The sequence below is a fragment of the Corapipo altera genome, unplaced genomic scaffold, assembly GCF_003945725.1.
Source record: "Corapipo altera isolate COAL_440 unplaced genomic scaffold, ASM394572v1 61411, whole genome shotgun sequence".
NCBI lineage: Eukaryota > Metazoa > Chordata > Aves > Passeriformes > Pipridae > Corapipo > Corapipo altera.
Window position 1 is genome coordinate 2,290,834 of NW_020884875.1, and position 24,579 is coordinate 2,315,412.

The 24,579-nt window shown below is 41.2% G+C and overlaps 1 protein-coding gene across 5 annotated transcripts in view; it reads left to right on the forward strand.

Moving 5' to 3' along the window:
* GHR (growth hormone receptor) overlaps positions 1-24,579 on the forward strand; it is a 163,419-nt gene that overhangs the window by 124,858 nt on the left and 13,982 nt on the right. For all 5 annotated transcript variants that reach the window (XM_027635316.1, XM_027635315.1, XM_027635313.1 and 2 more), the window contains one exon: positions 22,343-22,472. In XM_027635316.1, coding sequence (XP_027491117.1) covers positions 22,343-22,472 — 130 coding nt within the window. The remainder of the gene's footprint in view (positions 1-22,342; positions 22,473-24,579) is intronic.

Here is a 24,579-nt window from a genome sequence, read left to right on the forward strand (position 1 = left end):
GTTATGAGATAGACCAAAACTTCTCTCTCTCAACAGTTGTAAATTCGAAATTAAGGGGCTTTAATCGAGGAAGTGTGGAAAAAAACCAGAAGAAATGACAACCCTTTATTAAAAGATATACGTATGTTGGCAGAAACAGTAACAGAACACAAAAAAACTAGACAGTAATCCAAAGGGGGGGGGAGGGGGAAAGTCTGGATGAATACTTCTCTGTCCTTTAGCACAGTCCTAACTGTGGCCTGCAGGGGGCGCTGTTGGATCGCTGGAGGTGCAGGGCCTGCAGTTCTCTGTGGTGGTCGGCAGGGGGCGCTGTCGGGCTCTGGTGGTCACCGCGCGGGGAGGGGTCTGGGGAGTGGTCTCGGGTCGCGGGAGAAGCCGAAAAGAAAAACAGAGACCCTTCCCCCGATGGAAGGAAGGCAGAAGGAAAAGCAGTTCACCCCTACGGGACTCACTGTTCCCAGATGACGGTGTTCCAAGGCTCTCTCCTTCTCTCCCAGCAAGCACAGACCTCTCCAGTGAAAAAACCCAGTAGGTCCCGGCTGGAGTCACGAGGCACTGGTGGCCCAAGGCCGGTGGTCAGGCCTCACCAGGACGAAAGAACCAGAAAGACTGGCTCCCAGGCTCTTCCTCCAGGAATGCCTGGACACAGTCCCTGTCTCCATCCCGGCGAGAGAACTCCGCAATCTAACCTGTCCTCTGTCTGGGCAGCCAACTCCCCAAATCTCCAAAACCTTCTTCCCCTCACTCCAGGATTCGATGGGCCATTAGCATGGAATGCAGCCTGGCCAGCCATTTCTTTTGTAAGGCTAATTGATTCCCTTCCCCCTTCCCTATTTGAACTCTGTTTCTCTTACAGGGAAGCAGGGAAAGAAAAATTTCTCTCTCAGATTTATAACTTATAACACTTAGGAATCACTGAACTGTTTCAGATGGAGATTTCCATAAAAAACAGACCCCTGATACTGAGATTGTCACCTCAAATGAATAAATTAGAGCAAAGATTAAAACATTTGAATACCAGATTTAGTAGTGGGATACGTGAGGAAGACTTAGCAGATGCCATTGTTAGATTTGCTACTGATACATATTTTATTTTTAATGTTTCTGTTGTCTTATATCTGTTTGGCCCTGTGGACACTGACTCTACTTTCACTACTCTTCCCATATTCCAAAATTTTTTCTCTCTTATGCTATGATAAGGTCACAAAAACTACTAAAGTTTTTGAGTTTTGTTTTGCAGTTATCACTCCAGTCTCTTGAGTATCATAATTTTCCTTTCTTCTTCTTTGAAATGCTCTGAGTTAATTTGAATGCTTACCTCAAGCTTAATCATCTAGAAATAAACCTGAAAATTTTACACAGTGTACATCAGTATTTCCCATGTTCCTGGTTTTGTTGGAACAATTTGAAATTTGCATATTTTTAATGATAATTTGACATTTCCTTTTATTCTTCCTGGTAGAACTAAAGAGCATAGTTGAAGATTAAGACAAATTGAAAGAGTGTAAAAAACACCCTCCATTTTTCAAATTTCAAACAGAGCAAAGCTGGGCAGTAGGCTTGTATAAAACTTCATGCTGTTGTTATTTCCTAAACTGGCTTGCTTACTCCTCCTTAATATACATGTATCACAGATTTGCTGGAGCCAGAGTTGCTGGAGCCAGTTATATGGTCAACATAGAAATGTATCCAAAATTTCAGGTTCATTTAATCAATATAAATTATCCTCATTAAGTTCATGTGTGGCAAGTGAAAACCATGCAAGCCGATTTCTTTTGTCCTTCATGGTTATTCCTGCTGCTGGAGCCATACCACAAGTCAAGACAAGGGATTTAATGGACTTCTGCTTGTGCCTCTTACTCCCCCCTGTGTGCCCCTGCATCATTTTTAAGCTGTGCAGAGTGACTGGCATTCAGCCTGAGGCACCTCATGAGGAGCAAGGGTGATTTCTTGTTTTGTTTTGGGTTTTTTTCCCCAAAATAAGCACTTAATTACCGGTGAAAGAAATGGGCTCATCTGTGCCTGGCTGCTTGTTTCCAAACCATGACTGCCTTCCACATGCTGGTACAAGCTTTTTTGCAGTCACATGGGAAGCTGGTCTGACAAAATGATTTGGCTGAAAAATACTCCTTTTCCCACTGTGCCCCCAATCCACCCCCCACACACACACCCAGTGTTAGCAGTCAGGTGCTTCCCTTCTGTGGTCCAGCATACCACCTGGTCAAGAGGGTGTTGGACCAGGAGAGAAAGGGAGTGGCCTTGGAGCCTCCTTCTTCCTTCCCATAGCACAGCCGGCTGTGCCTGCTACAGGAGTTGGCCAAATTGCAATCAAGGAGGAGAGATCAGTATCTCCAGATGACAGATCAATATCATCATGCGCCAGATCAAAGCACCTCGACTCCATTCTTCAGGGCATGAATTGAGCTCTTTGAACTTAGAAGTCAAAAATCCATGTCTTTGCACCCAGAAAGCATGCCAAGAAACCCAGGGAGAAGAAAAGTGGCAGAGCCCACGCAGAACAAGGAAGGCTTTGGGGCAATAGTACTGGCATGTATCCATAGCACCCTGGGAAGCACGTTCCGTGGGGGGAGTTTTGACAACTGTGCTTGTTAAAGAAAAGATGCCAGGTTCGTTTGTAGAGATCAAGCACAACAGACTCTAGCATGGAGAGATTTCCTGTGCTCCCTTGCTTTGCTAACAACAGGGAACCCACGTGCTTCCTTGCTTTGCTAATAACAGGGAACACACAAAGAGGTTATCCAACCTATTGTAACTATTGTATGTCCTGTCCCTCCTGCTTTTGGTAAATACATTGTTTTAGGATGTGATTTGATTTACTATTTAGGTTCCTTAGCTGTATTTTGATGAGTTTAAGGAAATCCCTAAGAGCATTGGATCCTTCATGGGCAACGAAGGGACCAAACTGAGTGTAGCAGAGTTGTAGAGGAAAGGGTTCTCAGCCAGACATGAGAAGTAGGACACAGTAATTACAAGGATTATAATTGGATTTAGTGCTAATATGGTATCTAAATATTGTCAGTGCAGTATCTAAATAACAGCTTTATCATCTATGGCAATGAATTACAGTATCTAAAGAGTTACAACGTAAGCAGGTTCAGCTAGAAACATACAGGTTTACAGCCTTTGTCCTCACAGAATTCACAAATACAAAGCAACAAAGCACATATATGGAGCTAGTTTAGGATTTCTTCTATGTATTTGTCTGGATTTTAGGTGCTTTTACTCAAGTATCCAAAAGTAAATATTCCATCTTCGGACTGGATGGACCCTGCAGGCATCCCTGCCAGTGGGGAGGGGGGATCTACCCAGGAGCTGCCTCCAACCTTGGGAGGCCAGTTTACCCCAATGCCCACTCTCCAGAAGCATTTAGTTTCATACCCTTTTACAGGCTGATGTGCACCAAAGTTAATACAAACATCTCAGCATCCCAGTCTCTGGAATGCATTAATTGTGTGAGCATCCATTTTCTCCTGCAATATCCACATGGTGTTGTTGGAAGAACCACACTGGTCATCGGAGAAAAAGAGAAGGGATGGGAGTGAGAGGAGGGAGATTGATGTGTGCATTCAGAGTCCAGGCTATCTTTTATTGCTGTCACACTGATCAAGGTCAATGTAAATTAAGTTCTTGGAAGTCCGACATAATGGCAAAACTGCATCAGATGGTTTTATCGAAACACATTGCTGGTCCTGTAAGTGTGAAGAAAGGCTTTGTGAGTTATGGATTTTAATTGCACCATTAATTTTATGTTTGTGTTGCCTAAGACCAGCAGTGTGAACTCAGTACTTGCGGAACTGATCCTGGCCACATGTGCTGCAGCATAGGTGATGTGGTACTGTCATGAGGATCATAATCTTTCACAGTTTGGTTGTCCTCTCTTCTCACCACAGTTGCCATTTCTCTTCTGCTGGAACATCTAGAGAGTTTCACTAGGACAAAGTGTACAAAGATCTTGTGTTCACGTCTCCTTTCTTCAAGTCCTGAAATTATTCATAGAATCATAGAACAGAATCATAGAATCAGCTGGGTTGGAAGGGACCTCCGAGATCATCAAGTCCAACCCTTGATCGACTGCCACCGTGGTTACTAGACTGTGGCACTAAGTGCCACATAGAGTCTCATCTTAAAAACCTCCAGGGACAGAGAATCCACCACTTCCCTGGGCAGTCCATTCCAATGCCTGATTACCCTTCCTGTAAAGAATTTCTTCCTAATATCCAACTTAAACCTTCCCTGGCAGAGCTTAAGACCATGCTCTCTTTTCTTACTGATAGCTGCCTGGGAGAGGAGATCAATGCCCACCTGGCTACAACCTCCTTTCAGGGAGTTGTAGAGAGTGATGAAGTCTCCCCTGAGCCTCCTCTTCTCCAGGCTGAACAACCTCAGCCTCTCCTCATAGGACTTGTGCTCAGGTCCCTTCACCAGGCTCATTGCTCTTCTCTGGACCTGCTCCAGCACCTCAGTATCCTTCCTGAACTGAGGGGCCCAGGACTGGACACAGTACTCCAGGTGTGGCCTCACCAGTACTGAGTACAGAGGAAGAATCACTTCCCTGGTCCTGCTGGCCACACTGTTCCTGATACAGGTCAGGATGCCGTTGGCCTTCTTGGCCACCTGGGCACACTGCTGGCTCGTGTTCAGCTTCCTGTCAATCCAAACTCCCGGGTCCCTCTCTACCTGGCTGCTCTCCAGCCACTCTGTCCCCAGCCTGTAGCACTGCATGGGGTTGTTGTGGCCAAAGGGCAGGATCTGGCACTTGGCCTTGTTGAACCTCATCCTATTGGAATCAGCCCAACTCTCCAGCTTGTCCAGGTCCCTCTGCAGAGCCCTCCTGCCTTCCAGCTGATCAACACTCCCCCCTAACTTGGTGTCATCTGCAAATTTGCTCATGGTGGACTCAATCCCCTCATCTAAATCATCAACAAAGATATTAAACAGAACTGGGCCCAACACTGATCCCTGGGGGACACCACTAGTGACTGGCTGCCAACTGGGTGCAGCACCATTCACCAGCACTCTCTGGGCCCAGCCCTCCAGCCAGTTCCTAACCCAGCACAGAGTACCCCTGTCCAAGACATGGGCTGCCAGCTTTTCCAGGAGAATGCTATGGGAGACAGTGTCAAAGGCTTTGCTGAAGTCCAGACAGACCACATCCACAGCCTTCCCCTCATCCACCAGGGGGGTCACCTGATCATAAAAGGAGATCAGGTTGGTCAGACAGGACCTGCCCTTCCTAAGTCCGTGCTGGCTGGGTCTGATCCCTTGTCCATCCCGTAGGTGCTGTGTGATTGCACTCAGGATAATCTGCTCCATAACCTTGCCAGGCACTGAGGTCAGGCTGATGGGCCTGTAGTTTCCCAGGTCCTCCTTCCGGCCCTTTTTGTGGATGGGTGTGACATTCGCCAACTTCCAATCGTCTGGGACCTCCCCAGTGAGCCAGGACTGTTGGTAGATGATGGAGAGTGGCTTGGTGAGCTCTTCTGCCAGCTCCCTCATCACCCTTGGGTGGATCCCATCTGGTCCCGTAGACTTGTGAGGATCCAAGTGGCTCAGCAGGCCACTAACTGTTTCGTTCTGGATTACAGGGGGGCTATTCAGATCTTGTCTCTTTCTACAAGCTCCAGAAGCCAGCTGTCCTCAGGAGAACCTGTCTTACTGTTGAAAACTGGGGTAAAGAAGGTGTTAAATACCTCAGCCTTTTCCTCATCTTTGTTAACTGTATTCCCACCCATGTCCAGTAAAGAATGGAGGTTTTCCTTGCCCCTCCTTTTGCTATTGATGTATCTGTAGAAGGACTTTTTGTTATCCTTCACAGAAGTGGTGAGATTAAGTTCAAGTTGTGCCTTTGTCTCTCTAATTTTCTTTCTACATGACCTAACTATATTCCTAAACTCTTCCTGAGTAGACAGCTCTTTTTTCCATAATCAGTAGGCTCTCTTTTCCCCCCTAATTTCCTTAAAAATCTCCCTATTCAGCCAGACTGGTTGTATTCCCCCACCGGCTAACCTCTCAGCAGACTGGGATGGCCTGCTCCTGTGCTTTCAAGACTTGCTCCTTGAAGCATCTCCATCCCTCCTGGACCCCTTTGTTTTCTCGGTTTGTTTCCCAAGGTACCCTTTGAACCAGTCTTCTGAGTAGGCTGAAGTCTACCCTCTGGAAGTCCAGGGTAGCAGTTTTATTGAGGGCCCCCTTTGCATCCCTGAGTATTGAAAACTCTATTATTTCATGGTCACTGTGCCTCAGATGGCCTCCGACCACCACATCTCCCACCAGCCCCTCTCTGTTTGTGAACAGCAGGTCTAGTGGGGCCCCATCCCTGGTAGGCTCATTTACCAGCTGGAGCAGGAAATTATCCTCTATACACTCTAGGAATCTCCTAGACTACCTCTTTTTCACTGTGTTGAGTTCCCAGCAGACATCCAGCAGGTTAAAATCACCCCTGAGAACAAGGGCTGGTGATTTTGAAACATCTGCCAGCTGCTTGTAAAATAATTCATCACCCTCTTCATCCTGGTTGGGTGGTCTGTAACAGACTCCCACCAGGATGTCAGCCTTGTTGGCCTTCCCCTGATTCTGATCCACAGACAATCAAACTTATCATTACTGACTTCCAGTTCCACAGAGTCAAGAGACTCTGTAACATATAGAGCCACCCCTCCACCTCTCCTACCTTGTATCTCTTGGCTGGCTGGTGAGAAAGGGGAACACAGAGAGAAATTGTAAAATACAGAGGGAATTTTCTGTGTCACCACTGAGGCCTCTGTCTCTGTGCCAAGTCCCCCTTGTTTATTGTATTACTCTTCTGTCTTGGGGAAGAGTGAGCTTAATATTATCAATTAAAAGACCAGTCCTGGATATAACTACTTCAACATTTTTTTTAAACTAAGCTGTTATGTATTTCAGCTCCCTGTTGTCTTATGAAAGATTAATTTGTTAAAGAGATCTGTGTGATTGCCTGGACATTCTCAGATGCGATCCATGTTTTTTCTTACCTTTTCAAAAGAAACAGCTCTGAGAGCATCTGGAGAAAGAATGGTCTTCATGTTTCTTACCAACTGTTTTCCTATTTTGAAATTTAAATTGTTGTTGTTATTATTATTATGTGTATTTTTGTTATCTTAGACCTGACTCTGTCTGTGCTAGACCTACATGCAGGAGCTAATCATACATCCTAATATCATATCCTGTGCAGACATAGCAGAAATTGCATTTTATTTCTGAGGCAGATATCAGAACATGATGGCTCATGTCATTAGTTATGTTAGTAATTGTCTTATAGCATAATATAGTATTGTCTTGGTCACTGACATAAGGTGACAGAAGCACTGAAGTTTGCCATAAATTCAGAACTTTGCAGATTTTGATGCTGACTTGAGCCTTAAATGTCCCCTCTGCAGTTTGCATATTCCCTCCGGAGACTTATCTTTATATGTGATGCAGTGCTGAGTGTTTCAGAGTAAGTGGAAGCAATCAAGATGGTCTGTCTAGGTATTATTTTTTCCAAAGAGTAACTATGTTCCCTGTTCTAGCATTACTTTTATCCCTGCTACAAAAGGAGGGTGCAGAAAGTCACAGGGAAGTCCTTGATCATAGACTTCCAACTCAGCTTTTCAGGCTGTGGAGCAAAACCTGTAACGCTTGCCTGGCTAAAGCCAATTGGATTGCAAGCTGAAGAAGAATTAGTCTGTAAAGATGCAAATAAGCATTCAAGATTGAAGTGCTGAGCTCAACTTCCCTGAAGTTAGTCCAGCTGTGACCAGCATTCAGTGCAAATGATTCTCTGCCGAGGAAGGGCTTTTCAGTGGAAATAATGTCTTTCTTTTGGTAGTTTCTACTGCATTGTTGTAGGAAACAAAATCATGTTTTTCACAGTCTGTAAAGTTCAACTATAATGGTTGGTGTAAACATATCTGACTGTTCAGGATCGTTCTGGCTTCAAAATCAATAATGGAGAGCAAATGTTATGGGCTTGTATTGATAAGTTCACTTTTTAGACATGCCAGTAAGTGCAAGTAGCTCTGAAATGTTGCAACATGCTCAAGAGACTGTATTTTTACTTTTATCTAGTCCTTTTCCTCTCTCTTGAGCTTTTTGAGATCTGATCTTTTGCTCTAACTTCTGCCTTTCTGTTGTGTTTCTTGAATGTCAACTTTCCAAGGAAATATTTTGCTCTTTCCTTTTATATGTTTTCATTAAAAAAATTATTGGGTAGCTACCCAGAGTAGTAAAGATTGAATATTCTGAAAGAACTAGTGTTTGTTTCAAATTAGAGGTTTCTTGTTTATTACTGAGAGCTTGTGCATGAGCCTAGGCTGGTTCTTAACACAAATACCAATTTGTGCAGGCTTTCCTTTCTGACTTTTTGGAAAACCAGAATAAATATCACCCGTGGCTGTCATACAGACTAATTGGTGTCACTTATTTCAGTTAAATAATAACATTTCTGCATGGGCTTTCCGTTCACATGCAGGTGTACATCGCTGATATCTTACCTTCTTATCTTTTTGTATAGAATTATTTAGCCAGTCTCCTGCTGTGGCTTTTGGTCTCTCCAGAGGTTCTTCAAGCACTCAGGCAGGTGTGGGGTTTTTTTGTTGTTTTGGGTTTTTTTGTTTGTTTTTTTTTTTTCCTACAAAATAAGGCAGTGGGAAGTGCTGGCCTCCCTCCCTTCACCAGTCAAATTTTTATGAGGCTGTGTCTCAATATCCAGCCTTGGAAACAGCTTTGAAACTCCTACCCTTGAGATGAACTTGGCACCCATCAACCACTCCCTGCTGGCTTGGTAGCTTCCCCTCACCCTGCTTTGCTGCTATTTGTGTTGCAAGATAGCATAACCCCTGCCCAGACCTGTCGTGGTGTGTTCAAGGGCAGTCAGTGTTCGTCTGAAGTGTGGGGACAGGGCAACTCCCTGCCTGTCTGGGCAGTCAAACAACCTTTTGAGTGGGAATGGGCAGCTACAACACCCAGTCAGGCAAAAGCAAACCGTTCTTTGGAATAGAAAGAGTCACAGAATTTAGGTTAATTTTTAGCTTCTGTTTAGTAGTTACTTTCTGTAGCATGCATTTAAAAAAAAGCTGCTTTTCTTAAAAAAGAAATGTAAGTTTGTTAGGATTTACAGTTCATGACTTTGGGTTCTGATCTTCTTTCTGCCTTGTGTTCCTTTTTTCTTCTGCCTTTTTCCACCTACTTATTGTGGGCTGCTTGTAGCTCAGCATAGCATCTGAAGTGACTGAAAATACAGGAATATTTAAAGGTTGGATAAAGGGTTCAGCACTGTAAGTCTCAAGGTAAAGATTCTGCAGCTGTCTCTGACAAATTCTATTGAAACACATGCCATAATGTATAATTCATCTCACCTTCAAACTTGCACTGGCTCTGCAGGGCCATCAAGATGTAGTGTTTGCTTACATAAACTGAGACAGTATGATTTGGTGGATAATCAAGAATTGTACCTAAGTAGAAGGGTGACATTTCACAGGATCACTCTTGTTGCAGTAACAAAAGCAGCTGTCTGTACAGTAAAAGTATGGGAATAGTTATGATGACTTTCTGAACCCAATTTGAATTGCAATCAAAAAACATACTGTGGGAGATGATTTAGTCATCACAAACTTTAGAAATTTAAATATTCTGAGCAAAATTGGTAAACCATGTGGGTGAAACAAGGCTGTCAACATTAAATGTTGTAGGAAAATGTAGTAAGGATTATTAAATATAGTAGGAAATTAAAGAGTAACTTTCTATCCAAAACTAACTGGATTTGGTTTTGTCTTTCTCTCACACTTATGTAAATCCATTTCACCTGCTGATGTTGATTCATGCGATAGTAAAACAAGTACCAACTAGAGAGGAGTTTTTCCAAAACCAGAACAATTTCCTGAAGTAAAACTTAATATCATCACTCAGGGATGTTCTCACATGAATCATCCTCATAGTTATTTCTATCCTTTGTTTTAAAGACAAGTCTAAATCTCTTGCACCCCTTGTGTTTTCCTTCTCACTTGTAGAGAGAGTAAATTAATCATTTAACCCCATGTGCCTCAATGTGCCAAAAACGTAGTTTTGGTCATTTTGTATAATTACGGCTTGCAGTTTGCTACCCAGCGGTTGTTGATGAGGAAATGGTGTGATTATAACATTATTCTTGAGACCTGTCTGGGTAGCAAACTCTTACTGTGCAGGGGTGTAGATGGAATCATCACAGTTGCTGAGACTGTAGTCAGGAAGATCTGGCTAAAATGCACACCAGTGATCTGTGGGCTATTATCAATTTTCTCTTACTAAGGCATTGGAGGAAAAGCAACAGAACAACTGCTGGCTTTAATGGTATGTTTGTTGTCACTTACAGAATAGCAGGAGTATACTGAGAGAAAATTCAAGGGAGCAAGGAAAGTTGGGCAAGAAGAGAGGTGATGCATGGTTGCTGTGGGAGATGAGTTCTACAGTACCTTGCTTCAGGCTTTCCAGAGTTACAGGGTCTCCAAAGCAGGCAAGGTTTATCTCACTGTAATGCCTAGTGTCAATCTATAGCACATGTATCAGTGACTGATACATTTAGAAAACTGAATGCAAATGGAGCTTTCTAAGTGACTGGCAGGTAATGTGTCTTTAATGTGAGTCTGACACAAAAAAGCAAGTTGTTAGCACCAGGATTTTCTGAGTGATCATTTTGGATTTGACAACCATTCTGCTTTTTGACTTTCTAAGCTCAATTGGGGCTCACATACCAAACCTCTCTGCTTCTCCTGTTTTCCCCCTGCCTAAAGCAGCAATTCCGGGGAGATTATGTGTAATTGTTTAATGATAACTGGAATGAGGGCAGTTACAAAACTTGTCATGTATTCTCTGTTGAATGTTCAGAACCTGCTGACTTTTACCGCATATTGGAAAGCTCCTAGAGGAGAAGGAAGTGTGTTACTATAGATATGTAAGTGCATTTTCTGACTGACCTATGTTTCTTTCATTGTTTTAAAGAATCATTGGGTCTACCCTGCCTATTTGTCTTTTTTTCATCTAGATAAACTGTATTCCTTCTGCGTGAATATCACTCAGGGAATGAGCTCCTCCATAGCATAATATTCCAGAAGTCCATGCTTTTGTCAGAAATGAAGTCTTCTTAGGCACACTAAAGACTAATGTATTAGTAATTGTAGAGACCTAGGTTACTCTTTCGTTAACTTGAATGTTTGGTCTTTGTTGTGTCCTATCAGGAAATGTCTGTGTTTTCAAATGAAAAAATCACAGCTTCCTTCTCAACTCTATGGTTATTTTAAAACTCTAGTTTATGAGACAACATTGGAGGAAGATGGGAAACAAGACAAATGTGAAAGACCCATTTTTTCATAACAATCAAACTTCAAAAGAGTCTCAGGAGCTTATACTTCAAGTACTGAGAAGTACTTCACGTGTTCTGTCTGTGACTGTTCCCTAACTAACCTCTGAAGCTCAGAACTGACAGAACTGCGTTCTCACAAAGACAGAATGGATATCAGAGAAGTTCGGCAGAGGATACATGATGTAAATCACTTTTGGCAGTCTGTCAAAAAAAAAAATTTCCTCTATAAATCTCTCCCCTGTGATTTTGAATATGACTGTTTTGTACAAATCTCCTCTGCAGTAGTAAAATAAAGATGAGTCTGAAGGCTTAATTTGGGCCACTGAGTGCTGTAGAGATGATCAAAAGATCTTTCAGGCTCATAGCCAGATGACAGAAATAAAAGCTGAAGGAAAATGTTTATTATTCCATTAGCTCAACTCACTTCTGAGTCATGAGTGTCCCCCGTTTGTATGTTCTCTGATGTTTTGTTCATTCCAGTGCTGAATTGCCAGTATTTCAGGGAATGGAATGGGAATGTGTTTTCCCACTGTTAATTCTATCAGTCTGATATCACTGACATGTTTTCTATCTCATATGGTATTTACGTCATCCTGAATTTCAGAGAAAGTAAAAATGTGTCCAGCTCAGCAACTTTCCCATTTTGAGAAGAACTTCCGATACTCCCTGTTTGTAACTTTAAGTGTGTCACATGTATTTCCTTTCACATGCAGGAATCCAGCTGGGATCCAAAGCACATGTGTCAGGTCATGGATGTCAGAACTGTTTGGTACTCTGATTTGTTGGTGTTTTTTTTTCAAATAAAACTAGTTTGTAAATTAGAAGGATTTTTACATGATATATCACAATAGTACCTTCATTTCTGACCATTAAGAGTGGAGACTGTTGCTTTAAAAATGCTATTAAAAGGATAATCCTAGTAGGACTATGTCTCAGTTTGAAGAGACTGGAATGTTTATTAAAGAGGATGAGTTATGAGACAGACCAAACTCCTCTCTCTCAGCAGTTGTAAATTCAAAAATGAAGGGGGCTTTAATCGAGGAAGTGTGGAAGAAAAGAAGAAATAACAACCCTTTATTAAAAGATATATGTATGTTGGCAAGAACAGTAACAGAACATAAAAACAGCTAAACAATAGTCCTGTACCCAGAAGTTCCTTCAAACAAAAGAAAAAAAAAAAGTCTGAATACTTCTCTGTCCTTTAGTGCAGTTCTGATCACGGTGGGCAGGGGGCGCTGTTGGATCACTGGAGGTGCAGAGCCTGCAGTTCTCTGTGTTGACCTGCAGGGGGCGCTGTTGGGCTCTGGCGGTCACCACGCGGGAAGTGGGTCTGGGGAGTGGTCTTGGATCGCGGGAGAAGCCGAAAAGAAGATGGGGACACTTCCCCCAGTGAAGGAAAAGGGGGAAAGGAAAGCAGTCCACCCCCAACGGAACTCACTGTTGTTCTCAGATGACGGTGTCTCGAGGCTCCTCCTCTCTCTCCCTCAGTGGGCACAGAGCTCTCTGATGAAAACACAGTAGGCTCCAGCTGGAGTCACGAGGCAGTGTGCAAAGCCAGCCGAGACCAGTGATCGGCTTCACCAGGGCGAGAAGCCAGAAAGACAGGCCTCTAGGCCTTTTCTCCAAATGTACCCACGCAGACCCCCGTCTCCGTCCCAGAGAGAAAAAGCTCAGCAGTCTCACCTGTCCTGTGTGAAGGCGGCCAGTAACTCCCCCCATGAGCCGGGCCAACTACCAAAATCCCAAACTCCTTCCCTCCCCTCACTCCAGCCTCTGATGGGCCATTAGCTAGGAATGCAGCCTTGCTGGCTAGCCTTTTTGTAAAGCTGATCGACTCCCTTCCCCCTTCCCTATTTGAACTCCATTCTTCCGACAGCGGAGCAGGGGAAGAAAAATTCCACTCCTGGGATTTATGGCCTATAACAGACTACAAGGACTCTGCTTAAGCAGGAGACATAACTGTTGTCATAGTCATTTTCCTCTTGAAACCCACTAGAAAGGATGCTCTTACAAAAGCACCACAAAGACTCGTGTTATTGCTAAGTGCAAGGATAAAAGAAACAGAAAAACAATACTTATATTCCTCTCTGTTTTGATTTTTAAATTTCGCTGGATCTTCTTTGAAGTTGATAGCACACAGTGGATGATTCATTGCAATAATAATGTTCTGAATTGCAGAGTGAGTAAACATCCTAACTAGAGTAACAAACCAGACACTTTAAAAAGCACAGAAGAAATACTGCATGATAGAATGTTCTAAAACACTCAGTTCAGTCTTCTTTGGGATATTATGGTCTAGATGTGCAAAAGGTGAAAATACCGTATAAGCACCTGTATACTTCACAGTCTCTCTGTAGTCTAAAGATGAAATTGGGGAGTTCTCATCATGAAGAATAGTGAAGAATCACTAGGATTTTCAGTCTTCAGGCATTCAGAGCCACACAAAAGTTTCAGTCATAATTGTCACTCCTTGGATTGCTTTGAGGACTTAGCTTCTGTTCAATGGACACGGCCTTGTTTTGTCAGATGGATCTTGTAGCAGGACTCTCAGAAGACTCTCGAAATGACAGGTCAGTAATGTCCTGTGGAGTTTCACTCCAGGTGAATGTAACAAATGATGCTCCTAGTAACAGTCTCTGGATCTTTTTTGTCTCCTTAGTTTTTATATTGCTATATGGTGACTGTTAGAGATAGCTTCCCTCTGGACTGAAAAACAACTTGCCCTTTGGGAGTTTCCTTCAAAGAAATTCGGATAGTTGTTCTTTGAGTTGAACTGGCATTTTTACTTTACTTACTTCACTGGAATAAAAAATTCACCAAATTCTACTACTTCGAATTTCAAATGGAGATTGATGAAAATCTCTGTAGGGTGTGAGGTAGAATTTTTATGTCAGGTATGAAAGTGTTCTTGCACATACATCAAGCAGTGATTATTTTGAAGAATGGTTAAAATCTGTAGAAGCCAGAAGTTACTTGAAAGTTCAACAATGGAAAGTACAAGAATTTACATATTGACTCTGGTCTCCCAAAAGCAGTGTGAATTAAAAGGATTGAATGTCAAGAATAAGGCCAGATTGAGGGCCAGTATCTTTGTCAGTTACTTTGTCCAAATGTAACAAGGGTGTGGACAGGGAATAAATAACAAGAAACATTAGGACACATTTCTGCATAACCAGCACTGTTTTGATGATGTAATACAGAGTCTGGGACATAGTGTCATTGGTAACTGACAATACACAGCTGCATCTGTCTGTGAGTGAAACCTGGCAAACTCACGGCCCTGCTTTTATGGAGCACTGATTACATCAGACCTAATGACTGACACTTTTTAGATTTGTGACCTCAGTCTTTCTGTTATGTTGTCATTATTCTGCAGGTGTCCTTAAACAGAGGTTTGCTGTGCCAGTGCTTGCTTGTTTCGTTTCACACTGTCCTTACAGCCGCCTGCTTTCTCCTTCAGTCGCTTACCTTAGTATCTTTTTTGGGTGATACCAGATACATGCAATTTCTTCTGAATACTATCAGGATATGTATTTGCCAGACCAAGAAGTTGTTGTCTTTACTACTTAAGCTGAGTAACAGTAACTGTATCAGCTCCCACGTTTCATTTGTGTTTGTCAATATTATGTTTCTTCTGCCTTTACCTCAAGTCCTTTTTTATCCTTCTCTGCCTTCCTCTCATACCCACTTATGTCCTCTTTTGCTTTTCTTTCCAAACATATCATCTCATCCTTTTTTCCACCTGTACCTTTGTCCTTCTTTATCTTGTGCTCCCTGGTTTTGCTCCTTTTGTCCATTCCCACCACAGGTAGTAGCTGTGCTGTACCTTTTCCTTTGTTAAGACAGTCTCTGTGGTATTCTCAGGCTGGCACTTGTGTTGTTTGCTTTCCTAACACTGCTGCACAGATGTTTTCTGCCACCTGATGTGGCGAGGTGTGCCCCACAGTGCCCTGACCACTGTGAGCTCCACAGCCCCAGCCACTTCTATTGGGCTCTGGGGTTTAAAGCTTTGCCCTCCCTTGTCCCCTTGTCAGACCAAGACCTGGCTACCCTTACCCTGTGCCAGCACTCACTGCAGTGATGTCCAGGTGCTCCCTCCGCACAACTTCTTATTTATTGGAAGGGAGCTAATGTTAAAACGAGGGAGGTGAGTTGTAACATTTAGGCAGGACCATCAAGATGTGCCCTATCATGACTTTCCATTAGGTTTTCTCAAGCTGCAGTTCTTAACCTGGGTTCATACCTGGCAGTTTTACTTCCGAGGTCCTCTGAATATTTTCCTCTTAGAGTCTGGGGAGGTGTTGGAGCCTGATTTGCGAATGCTGGATTAAACTTTAGCTTGTCTTTCTGGAAAGCTTGTCTTTGGTTCTGCTTCTAGCACCCATCTCCATTAGTTTTGGAGGGACCACATCTCAGCAAGGACAATCCCTCGCCACTGCATGATGGCTTTAAAACGCTGCATAATGGGGAGCAACAGCGTTGTTTTTAGACAGCTGTTAACTTTGAACTGGGCTTCAGACCGGAAATTGCTAGCACATGAGCAGAAGAAAGAAGGATGTTGGAAATTCTTGTCAGCGCTGTAGAATTTGTTTGCACTGAGAAGGGCATGCAAGACCTTTAGTGGTGCTTGCTTTTTGCACAGCCTGCTTGCCCACGGCAACTCATTTCCATTTCCACTTCCGTATTTCCTCATATGCCCTACCACATAATGCTAGTCAATACTGAACATCTACAGCAATGGCTGTAACAAATAAAAACATTTTACATTGTTATTTTTATGCTTTTATACTTTTCTAAAAATGTAATTTCAGTTTGAGTTACAACCATATAAGCATTTAAGAGAGAATTGGAAATGTGTTTGTTACATTAACTGTCTGTCATTTACAAATACCATGCCCTTTGGTTTTGCTTCTCTTTATTTGTTATATATGAAGGCAGACCAGTAGATATGGCTTACCTTTAAAAGAAATCACTTGATTCCACCGCTGTATATGGGAGGGCATGATTTGGAAAGCCAGTGCCAAATACCATGGAACATGGTGCATAGCCACATCCTCACTCATCCCTGTACTGTCTCACTGGCAGTAGTACTGAGTAGTGCTGTGTGATTGTTTTTCCCTCAGTCCTGAGCTTTATTTATTCAGTTTTTGTGTACTATACTTATGGACCATGTCAGTGAGTCATGTTGATTTCTGTTCTGTGGACACTTAGTAGCACAGAGCGTGTGGGAAACCAGCACAGCCACTGGACTTCAATGCTGTGGAACAAGTTCTGCTTGTGCAGGCTTTTATGCTTTTAACTGTATCAGTCTCACTTGACAAAAGAAGGAAGAAGTTTTTTTTCTGAAAGAACAACCTGAGTATTAGTTATCTGTTTTGCAGAGGTGCCTACATAATATATATGTTGAGGTAGAAGTCACTAAACTAGTCTTCAATGCAGAGGTAAAAACTTACCCCTGTTTCACTCTCCTCAGCAAAACATCTGCATTTATTAAGAACTGTTGCCATATTTAGACTTACTCCATGGGCAAAATATTCTGTTATGCATCATTTCCCTTCAGTTTTCGCTGTGATATAGCATATTAGTGTTGTTAAGCTTTGTTTTGTTTCTGTGGAATATTTTATGCAAAAGAATCTTATTTATTACTGTTATGAAAGAAATTTTATTCTTTTTCCCAAAAAGTTGTTCCAGAACTTTACTGTTGGTCCTTCCTGGCCAGGCTGTACTTATTGCTGAGTCAGACTAGCAAGCAACTTGATGAAGTGGCTTCATGATGGTTGTTGTCTCCCTGTACTGCATCCCTCTCTCTGTGTATATAATATACACAATTTATTAGTACAAGGTTGTAGCTATTTAAAATGTCATTCACCAACACCGAGTGTGGTTCATTTTGCTGCCCGATTTAAATGAATCAGAATTTCCAGATAGAAGAGAAATCAACCTGCTCTTATTAAATTGCCCAACCTTTGATGAGCTTGGTGGATTCAGGAGCAGGACCTGAATTGATAGAGCATTCACTTTCAATGTACAGATTTGAGCTACAGAAATAACGCTCCAGATCTTCACAGCTGTTTTCAATTTAAAGTGTAATTAATTTCCTTCTTTATGTTGCTATTTCTGTCTTCTCTATTGCACTCTAGCAATAATGCGATGTGTATGCTTTGAGAGAAAGATATATGCTCTTGCATGAAGTTTCATCTGTCATTGATCTCCATCTTGGAACATGTTATACTTCTTCAAGTTTGCTTTAGGTTTGATAGGTGTAGTAAGTTCTGATAACTGACAATTCTACATAAACGTTCTAAAATTACCACAACCAGAAACACCTTTTGTTCAGCAAAAATACCTCCTAATTTTTCATTTTATGTTTAGTTAGCTTGATTTTTATGGATCGGTAATATCCTCATTGCTCTTTCACTACCAAAGTCCCTTATTAGTAAGTGACATTTCTGTACAAATTGTGTACTCCTCCACTGTTGTCCCCACAGGAGTACTAGGAGTCTGGTGGCAGTAGGACTTTCCCTAAGATGATTCTAAACTGGTTTGTTACACCCCAATTATAAACTTCAGTCCTTTATTCTTCCACACTTAAAGCAAATTTTATGAGGGACTTAGCCTTCTGACAATTTTTTTCATGTTTTTTGCTGTTGGATCTGCATATTTGGCGAAGCCATTATCCTGAATGAAGTGAGTGGTTTTATGAATGACAATTTGACTGGAACGTACTAGATGGGGTAGGAAAAGATCAAGTGTGTATCCATGCTTGTTTTGCTCTTCTAGTCTATTTAAAATCTCGGTTTGATGGCCTTTACTTTCAGTACCCTGCTGCCCTTATGCCTAAATGCATTCAGCTGAGCTGTTGTGTTCAGTTATCACATTCTGGTACAGTTTGTTCAGATGGAGCTCACATGGGGTACAGTACGGTGCTGATAATTGACTTGTGTGAGAAACAAGCAATTCATGAGATCTACTCCATGAGTGCCAAGCCTTATACAAGTCAATATGATAAAATTTTCTTCAGTCAGTCACAAAAGCCTGAGGTTTTGAAGGCTGGAAACTTGACACAAAAACTGGAAACAATCATAAGATAATTTTTCTTACAGGTGGTCATAATATATATATATGTATGTATTATACATATTTATTATGTATTTATATATACATCAGTATATCAAGAGTACTGAACCCCAAACAAAAATATTCCCTGCTCAAAAATTCTTTGTCTGTTGTAGGAATATCTGTGACACGAAGACTTAATTGTCCTATCATGATGAATTGGAAAAGAAATTGAGACTTGGGGATGTGTTTTTTTGACGTTAGAGTGTTAGAGACCAAGTCTTAATCTGTGTTCTGTGTGCACTGCTCCTCTCCATTGTAACTGATTCCACTTCTGGCTGTGCTATGATCCATTTTCGTAGAAGAGTTTGTATGCCTAAAAGGGTGTATAAAGCTGGTGAATTCAACATAATTCAACAGAATTAATTATTAAGATGTCATAGAGCCTATATCTAAGACTCTACTGGACCTCTCAAAATTTAAGTTCAATTCATCATGTTAAGAAGTGACGGCGTGACTTTATTTACCTCTGGAAATGAGAATATGGTCTTCACGGGCTTTAAATATTGTATGTCTTACCTATAAATACAGCTATAAATACATCAACAGAAATATTCTAATTTAGGAGGGTTTTCCAGTATATAATTTTCTCAAATTCTTAATCTGTTTCAGTAAAAATAACTATATTTGCATAACTGAGGATAGAAACAGGAAAAGCCACAACTTGTACTGCCTTACACACTATCTGTTTATAGAAGAAAGGAGAGACTCGTGTCTTCTCAATTATAGGTATTATGCAATTGATGCAATTTTACTCATGTCTTTGAAGTAAAGGCAGAAAATTTAATTTATTTTTGGTTGGTTGGTTTTTAAATAATTTTTTGATTTTCAATTAAGTAAGGAAGTTCAAGATTGAAAGCTGGAACACTCACACTTTTAAAAAGCTATAAATATAAGACTCTTCTTGAATCTTTTATTCTGTTTTATTTTCATGTATGTTAAGACAGTTTGCAATTTTATGATCACATGCTGTTTTTAACAAAGACTACTACCACATGAAAATTGTTTGATGAATGATATAAAACTGTGTAAAAGCTCAAATCAAAGCCACTTAAAAGCATTTTGGAATTTTGCCGAAGCTGTCAAATACTGAATGCCATACCAAAAAAATCAAGCACAACAGTAAAAATGTTTGGTTTAATATTTTCCAAAAAAGAACAGTGCAGTTTTTTCCATTTGCTGCAACACTTAATTTCAAAATTTGTTTCAGTTTTAAAAAGAAATTTATTTGAAGTTCAGTTAAATAGAACATGCTGGCTAAGAAGAAGAAAAAAACCCCAAGTTTGCTTAAATCCTTCCAATGAAACTTCAATTATTTTAGTTTGACAAGATGAATTCTAAATGCCTAGGGAGTCAGGTGGTAGGGGTAGGTGAAGACCAGAGAGGTGTAAGCCACTCAGCTTGTGAAATCTACTTACATACATATGTTCAGGCCTTGTTCAGTGTCCAAAATGTAAAATCAGACAATTTTATGGGATAAGCAAAACAGAAATTCATAATATTCATGTCTTAGTTATTGCCTGATATGGATGCTTGTCAGTGCATAATATAAAGCACACAATTTGAACCATTAAGCCCAAGAAATATAAATTGCCAAGGCACGGAGTGGCTGTGTCAGTCTGAGCCAGGAATAAAGAAGTCAACATTCAGGAAGGCCACCAAATCCTCCTTGTGTAGGATTAAGCACATAGTGCTTATGGATAACTGTAGCTTAATACTTTTTCTGCCTGTGAGGATAAATATTTTGTATCAAATATTATCATAGAATCACAGAATGGTTTGGGTTGGAAGGTACCTGTAAAGGTCCACTAGTCCAAACCTCCTGGAACCAGCCAGGACATCTTCAACTAGACCAGGTTGCTCAGGGTGCAGTGCAGCCTGGCCTTTGATGTTTCCAAGGTGAGGCATCCAGCACCTTGCTTTAAAGAGCACTTTAAAGAGCTCTCTGGCAACCTGTTCCGGTGTTTAACCACCCCCACCCTCATCATAAAACATTTCTCTCTTATATCTAGTCTGGAATTCTAATAGTCACAGTTGTGATACTGCCAAAACATTTGCAAAGAATTTTGCATCCAGGATCCATGTTGTTCCCTGTCCATGGTTCATTTCACCACCCATAAACACCTGACTAACATCTGCAACTGAAGTGCCTTTGGGAGAAATTTTCTTAAATAAATTCTCCTATTTCCTGGATAGTCAGTGAAGAGAGGTGCATGTGCCTTTGGTCTTCCTTTGAAAGCTTTCCAAGCCAGATAGGGAACATAGGCATTAGATGCTTTGTGCTGGTTTTGGCTAGGGTAGAATTAACTTTCTTCTCAATGGCTAGTATGGGGCTGTGTTTTGGTTTTGTACTGAACACAGGGTTGATAATATTGAGAGGCTTTCATTATTGCTGAACAGGGCTCACCCAGAGCCAGGGCCTTTTCTGCTTTTTGTAGTGCCACCCTGGTGAGGAGACTGGAGGTGCATGAGAGACTGGGAGGAGACATACCCAGGACAGGGGAAGAGGGAAGAAACAGGGCATGTTTGAAGTGATGGTGTTTGTCATCCCAAGTAACCATACACATGATGAGGCCCTGCTCTCCTGAAGATGGCTGAACACCTGCCTGCCCATGGGAAGCAGTGAATTAATTCTTTCTTTGCTTGTGTGTGGCTTTTGCTTTCCCTATTAAACTGTCTTTATGTCAACCCACAAGTTTTCTAGCTTTTAACCTTCCAGTTCTCTCCCCTGTCCGGCTGGTGAGCAAGTGGGCAAGCACCTCCATGGTATTTTCATCTCCAGCTGGGATTAAACCATGACACCCTTAAAAATCAGGAAAAAGTCAAGTCCTTACTTTGAAAGAGTGAGTCATATCTGCAACTTCTATTTTTATTTTTCTCACAAGGGTTGATGAGGCTGACTTATTGTAGGAGTCGTTTTATGGCCTTATATCATTTCAGTTCTGACAAAGAACAGAAATTATGGATATAGAAACAACACGTGGCAGCATGCTTAGAGCTGTCCTTATCTCTCTCAGAGCAAGGTTATAGCCACACGAAATTATATCCTCAAACCTGAGCTCAGCTCAAGGTAGCCACTGTCATGAGTAGACATAATTGTGAAACTCCTCAGCTGGGTACATACTAAGCTGTGGTTAGTCTGATACAAGCTCTACAGTACCACAGTTTCTTTAAAGCACATGCAGGGCATATCAAGTCTATCTGTACTGAACTAACCAAAAACAGGGCGATGGTCCCGCTGTGCTCAGCCTTGGTTTGGCCTCACTGTGTGCAGGTCTGAGGAGGGAAACAAAGCTGGTGAGAGGACTGGTGACAGGGCACGTGAGAATAGTTCAAAGCTACACCTTGGCAGATTTGGACTGGGCATTAGGAAGTGTTTCTTTCGGTGGTCGTACTCTGGAACAGGCTTCCTAGAAAGGTGGTTGATACCCCAAGTCTGCCAGTGTTTCAGAGGTGTTTGGACAGTGCCCTTAGTAACAGGTTTTAAATTTTGGTCAGCTCTGAAGTGATCAGGAAGCTAGACTAGATGATTGTTATAGGTCCCTTGCATCTGAAATAGTCTTTTCTATTCTATTCAGCTACAGCTGTAGGGCTGGGAAGTCCTCATGCTGTGTGTCAGGCTGTGATACTAACACTTCTACTCTGTAGAAATGAAAGCTTGACCCATCTTAAATTTGGCTTTCTACAGGTGTAGTCATCTACATGTATACATGTAAGAAGAATTTAAATCTTGCCTGATTGTACATAATGGATTGGAAGAGAAGTTAATTATTCATTAAAAATGCTGAGTTTCATTTTAACAGTATGTTAGTCTGGCGTATGGATTTGTTTAATGTGTGTCCTTCTGTCCCCTGCCATTTTTCCTGACAGACCTTTTGCAGTGGCCACAAATCAGCATTTGCAGATCACCTGAAATGGAGACATTTTCATGTTATTGGACTGCTGGAAACTTTTATAACCTCACTGCTCCAAGAACAATACAACTATTGTACATGAAAAGGTAATACAAACTGAAAGAGGAAATGAGAGAGAAGTCATTTATTTTGCTATGCTTCTTAGCTTGTTACTGTTTGCTATGATATGAGCCATGCTGTTTTTAAGAGCATAAAACTATGTTTTAAGTGCATTTCGTTCAATGTCAGAATTTATTAATTATTAAGCAATTTGCAGGAACAAGTGTTATTTTGCAGGTAATTAGGAACACATTCTTATTAAATTTAGGTCCAGGTTGCAGAGTCTGAAACTGAACCCTACATGGCTTGGGAAAGGATTTTTTAATTGGCAGCTTCAGTTTGTTCTTTACCAACTTAACTTGCTGAGACTCCTTATATCTGTGCACCAATGTGGAGGTTGGATATAACTCCTTTCAAATTTTTATTATTTTTTTATAAAGTTCCCATTGATCAATTGCTGTATTAAAGTCTGAATGTGCAGGTCCAGATGAAAAGGCTGCTCCAAGACTGGGGATTATGTTTCATTGAGGCCTGTTCAATTATCATTCATATCCCACTGAAACTTTTTTAATTATTAGGTTGTTATAATGATTATCCTGAAAGAGGACATAGACATTGTAATGACACAGACATAGACACAGTAATGGCTATTAATGAAAACAGACCTTTTGTTCACAGGAACAAAAGGGGAATGTGAGTTTCTGTTCCCTCTAATGAACAGAGTTTCAATCTTTTTGATCTGCCCACACTTTGTGATGATGATGATACATCTGCATAGCAAACTTGAGCCTAATGGCAAGGCCGGCTTTCTTCATTACTCTTCTGAGACCTCTCAGAAATCATAAAATCATAGAATGGTTTGGGTTGGAAGAGACCTTAAAGTTCACCTATTTTCCAACCCCTCTGCAATGGGCAAAGACTCACTATTTAAGTGTAAAAGTTTGGCTGACATATACCATGAAATTACAAACTTTAAAAATCAATTAAACTCTACAATAAAGCAGTACTAGGTACACTGAGCAGATCATATATTTAATGTTTGTCCTAGAAATTAGAATACTGCAATAAAAGATGTGCTAAAAATATTCTACTTCAATGTGCAAGCTATAGTTAAGGCTCAGGACCTAATTCTGTCGTCTTAACTAGTGTTCTGCTTACAGAAGCCATAGGATCTAATTGTGTACACCTTTATCAAGTCCTGAGTCTGACAGAGTTGCAGCACTTTGTTCAGAACAGTGTCTGGTCTCATCAGCTAGGCACAAGACCAGTGGCAGAAATGCTTCCTACTCATTTTATGTAGCATCTGCCTTTTTAGTTTCTAAGCACCTACTCCAGTACTGAAGGCTGCACTTGGCTTAATTGATTGAATCATCCTTCTGTACAGCTTCAATGGCTCTTAGTAAGAATAGGCATTTATGGTGCACATTTTTTAACAAACCAAGACAGTAATTTTTGAAAAGATAGTATCAAGATAAAAACCAGCAGCAGCAGGTCTGTTCACCATGAGATTTGTTTTTCTAAAGTGACTTCAGAAATGCTGAATAAATGTCTGTTACTTTTCTTATGGACTATTCCTAACAATTTAACCATTCCCATTTTGCTTTTAACTGAAGACTTTTTTGAACCTACTGAGTAGTTTAAGCTTGGCTGTATTAAAATGACGCTATCTCAGTCTGAGAGTTCATCCTACTCTGTATAACTTTTGCTTTGTCTTTTTTTTAAGAGCTGAAATGAATATGATATTTTCTGCTGCAATTCTTTTATTTACATTTATGAAGAACATTTATGAATTTTTGAACAAAGTCAGAAAAAAAAATATAAAAGGTTCTTGCTGGTAGTTCCAAGCTTGTGTTTTAGAAGTTTTGAAGGTCTTCCTCACTCACAGCACTGTCTTTCTCTTCTTTCACATCCTGTAGTCCTGAGTTGGTTTGTGCTAGGTCTCCTGCAGCATCCACCCTCAGGCACTTTCACAGGTGTGAGTGATCAGTGCTCTTGGAAGCAGTACCCAAAGCTCGGAAATGCCACTAACAGTACATGAGTACCTAAACTCAGTTGTTCAGGTTGCTTGCAGAGTGGTTTCGTTGTAAATCACCATCAATATTTATATGTTTTTCTTACTTTTATAAAGGTCACAACTTTTAACATCTTGTAACA